Source organism: Rana temporaria, chromosome 1 (genome assembly GCF_905171775.1).
Source record: "Rana temporaria chromosome 1, aRanTem1.1, whole genome shotgun sequence".
NCBI classification, from domain to species: Eukaryota; Metazoa; Chordata; class Amphibia; order Anura; family Ranidae; genus Rana; species Rana temporaria.
Window position 1 is genome coordinate 324,004,086 of NC_053489.1, and position 3,959 is coordinate 324,008,044.

The 3,959-nt window shown below is 47.3% G+C and overlaps 1 protein-coding gene across 1 annotated transcript; it reads right to left on the bottom strand.

Moving 5' to 3' along the window:
- Positions 1 to 312: 312 nt before the first annotated feature.
- LOC120924867 (synaptic functional regulator FMR1-like) lies at positions 313 to 2,980 on the bottom strand. The gene is made up of 3 exons (XM_040335850.1): positions 2,801 to 2,980; positions 1,027 to 1,193; positions 313 to 919 (listed from the first exon to the last, which is right to left on the bottom strand). Exons 1-3 carry the CDS (start codon positions 2,978 to 2,980, stop codon positions 313 to 315), a joined length of 954 nt encoding a protein of 317 aa, XP_040191784.1.
- Between the last annotated feature and the right edge of the window lie 979 nt (positions 2,981 to 3,959).

Consider the following 3,959-nt stretch of genomic DNA (forward strand, 5'->3'; position numbering starts at 1 on the left):
TGTCTGGGAGTAACCACCAGGCCACAGTCACTAGCTGCGCAGCCAGGAAGTATTTGTAACAGTCCGGGAATGCCATGCCACCCTGTGTCCTCGGCTTCATCAAGGTAGACAGTCTGTATCTGAGCGGTGAGGGACCCCATAAAAAAGGAAGAGAAAATTTGGTTAAGTTTTTTGAAGAAGGACTTAGGCACCCATTGCGGGGAATGGCGGAAGAGGTAGACGAATTTTGGAATGATTTTCATTTTAAGGAGGTTGACTCGCCCCCAGACTGACAAGGGCAAGTTACTCCAGGATTTGAGTCTTGTCTGGGTGTCAAGAAGCACTGGGGTAGGGACGTCTTCCCCGTACAATACCACTGCAGTCCTCACTCAGATAACCCTTCTCTTTATCAGGACGATTCTGTGGAGGCCTTGAGCTAGCTCCGATCTGTCGAAGCTGTTCATCAATCTGAAGCCGCTCCAAACGAAGTTGGTCTACTTCCTTTAAATAGTTCAGGTGATAGTCCACTAGAACTGTTGCATTGGTGATACTGTCCTTTGTAACCACAAAAACAAATGGAACCATTCTCTCTTCTTGTGAGATATTTTTATCATTTTCTGCCTCAATCCTAACTCGAACAACCCCCGATTTATCGATTATTTCGTGGATGAGTTTCCCATTTTTCCCAATAACTTTTCCGACTAAATTTCGAGGAACTTGTATGACATCTTCTGCAAATTCAAGGTAGGTCCTGGCCTTTTTTACAGCATCTTGGTCCTCCCCATAAATATGAAATGTGCATGTATCTTCATCCAAATCGATGGCAGTCACCCCAGGAACCTTCCTAGCCTGCTGAATATTTGCACCATGAGTGCCAATAGCGAGGCCCACCAGGTCTTCTCGTACAACAAACTGCTCATGAAACCTGGATGCTAGCTGCCTTGAGCAAATTCTGAAGCATCAAATGCATCAGAAACTGAATCTGACCACCGAGATGAGCTTAGTGATTGGTCCTTGGCACCAGCAGAGGAAGATCGGGATAGCTACATTCGGAGAGGGGATGGAATAAGACGTGGTGGAGCACGAGGCCAGGGGCTGAGGGGGCGTGGTGGCTTCAAAGCAAATGATGACCAATCTCGGACAGACAACAGACAGCGCACTTCAAGAGATCCTAAAGCACGGACAGCAGATGGCTCTCTGCAGATCCGAATCAACTGCAATAACGAGAGAAGTGTACACACTAAAAGCTTGCAGAACAAGACCGTCGAGGGCACCAGACTTCGCACGGGCAAAGACCGCATTCAGAAGAAAGAGAAACCTGAGGCCGTGGATGGCCAGCAAATGGTGGTCAATGGTGTACCATAACTTTTACATGTCTACCGTCAACCCTATACAGTCTAAACAAAGTCTAAAAAAGATGCATCATAGTTCACATTCTAGAAGCCTGGTAGGCCAAAGACAAATAGGCAAGAAGACATGGAGCATGACACAAGCATTCCTGTTAGCCTTATTTTGTTAGGATTGGCAAAGTCAGGCATTGGAAAAGTATTTGCATTAATTATCAAAACCTTCGAGGCTTTCAATACATATTGCACTTGACTTTAAGAAAAAAATATTTTTTGTTTAAAAGAGAAAATAAATGAAATAATACAAAAAAAAAGAAGCACTGGGGTAAGGTTTATTGAAATAAAATCTGAAACTTGGGTGGAGACACGAACCCCTAAATATTTAAAGGAATCCACCCATTGAAGGGGGAGATCAGGGGGGTATGCAACCCTAGCTGCCTGATCGATCGGAAATAAAAGAAACTTGGACCAGTTAACCCTGAGTTCGGTGACTGCAATGAAAGTATATAGAACTGTCAATGCACCCTGCAAAGACGGACCAGCGTCATTTAGGAAAAGCAACATGTCGTCCGCGTACAAGGCTACCTTCTCCTCCAGCAAGCCAATATGAAGGCCCTTAATGTGCGGTGAAGTGCACAGTGCTTCTGCCACCGGTTCAATAGCCAGAGTAAACAATGTCGGAGAGAGAGGGCAGCCCTGCCTAGTCCCCCTGAAGAGCCTGAAAGGGACACACAGTCCACCACCCAAGCGCGGAGGTGGGACACTTATAGATCACCTGAAGCCATTTGATAAACAGCAGAGGGAATCCCATTCTGCGTAGCGTTTCCCAGAGGAAGGGCCACTCAACCGTATCAAAGGCCTTTTCTATGTCAAGTGAGGCCACCGCCCGTGTTCCCATGTTAAGGTGTTGGGTATGTATGTTGGTGAACAACCTTCGAAGATTAACATCCCTGGACCTACAGGGCATGAAACCAGTTTGATCTGGGTCTATCACCGAGGGCAACAAGTGGTATAACCGAAGGGCCAGGAGCTTAGTTAAGATTTTTAGATCGTTATTCAGTAGCGCTATGGGCCGGTAGGATGCCCACGAAGTGGGGTCCCTGGAGGACTTATATATTAGTGTCAGGTATGCATGATACATGGATTCCGGCAGTCTACCGTCAGCTAAACATGTGGTGTATAATTGGGCCAATAGAGGTGCTAACAAGTCTCCATGTGTCTTATAAAAGTCAATCGGGAGTCCATCCGGCCCTGACGCCTTGCCAGAGGGAAAGGAATGGATGGCTTTTTGAACCTCAAAGGCCGTGAATGGCTGAACCAAAGTCTCTCCCTCCTGGTCGGACAGCCAGCCAAGGGCCAACGGGTCCCAACAGGTCACGCAATGCCTCTGGCTAAAAATCAGAGGGTAGAGCGGAGGTATACAGAGCCTCATAGAAAGTATTGAAAGTTTGCAGAATGTCTGGAGGGGAGGTTACCGTCCCACCCCCAGGAGTCCGCAGAGTGGAAATGAGAGTGAGCGGTTGGTCGTGTTGTGCCAACATGGCCAAAAAACGGCCATTCCTATCACCCTGTTCAAAAGTCCTCTGTCTACCTTTGTAAATGTCTAGTCGCGTGACCTCGGTCAGGTGCAAGTGTAGTTCCCTCTGAGCCGCCATCAGCAGATCAAAGTGAATGAGGGAGGGGTCATTACTGTAAGTAGTGGTGCAGTCTGTCACCGACTGCTGCAGCAATTGGGTCTCAATTGTCTGCTGTTTCGTAATGCCAGCGATATAGGAAATATATTGCCCCCTGGTGTACGCCTTAAATGTATCCCAAATAACTTTGAGAGAGGAGGACCCTGTGTTCTGTTCCAAAAAATCAGCCAACAGGGGCGGTATTTTATCAGAAAGATCTGGATGGGAAATCCAGTGTGCACCCAGCCGCCAAAGCGCCGTGCTCCGTCAATGGGCTATGATCGGACAACCCACTCGGCAGATAGGACGCCTCCAACACATCCGCTAACAGTGCGGGGTTGGAGAAGGCCAGGTCTATTCGCAATGCAGTCTTTTGAGAGGCTGAAAAGCACGAATAGTCCCTGGCGGCAGGGTGCTTACACCTCCAGATCTCCACCAAACCCACCGCCTGGGCCCAGGTGGACAGGTCTATACAATGATTTTTAGATGGAGCAGGTCTATCTACGTCTGGGGACATGGTGGCATTAAAGTCACCCATAATTAGTATTTTTCCTGGTCAAAAGGATGCGATCTTCTCTAAAACAACATACAGTATTGTAGGTGAGAACGGGGGAGGAATGTACAGGTTAATAACAATATACCTTTGAGACCAAAGCGAAAAAAACACTATGACAAATTTTCCCTGAGGGTCCGTACATATCTCCTCAATCACACAGGGAAAACCTTTGTGAACGAGCACCGAAACACCCCTGGCATAAGAGGACTATGTGGTATGGACTGCCCGCTGTATCCATGTTTTTTTTAAAGTCAGGATTTTGCGGCCCGTGAGGTGGGTCTCCTGAAGGAGATGGAGCTGAGGGGAGTGAGATTTTAGATATTGGAATAGGAGGGCTCTCTTAAATTTAGAGTTAAGACCTCTGACGTTCCATGAGAGAAAAAAACAAGAGCAGCATAATCCATG

Excerpts from the sequence above, each read along its gene's own strand:
- LOC120924867 (XM_040335850.1), bottom strand. The coding sequence starts at position 2,980 with ATGGCGGCTCAGAGGGAACTACACTTGCACCTGACCGAGGTCACGCGA. Across the intron at positions 1,194-2,800 it reads GGACTCCTGGGGGTGGGACG|TTGATTCGGATCTGCAGAGA; the intron begins GTAACCTCCCCT and ends TCGTTATTGCAG. Across the intron at positions 920-1,026 it reads ATTCCATCCCCTCTCCGAAT|GCAGCTAGCATCCAGGTTTC; the intron begins GTAGCTATCCCG and ends AATTTGCTCAAG.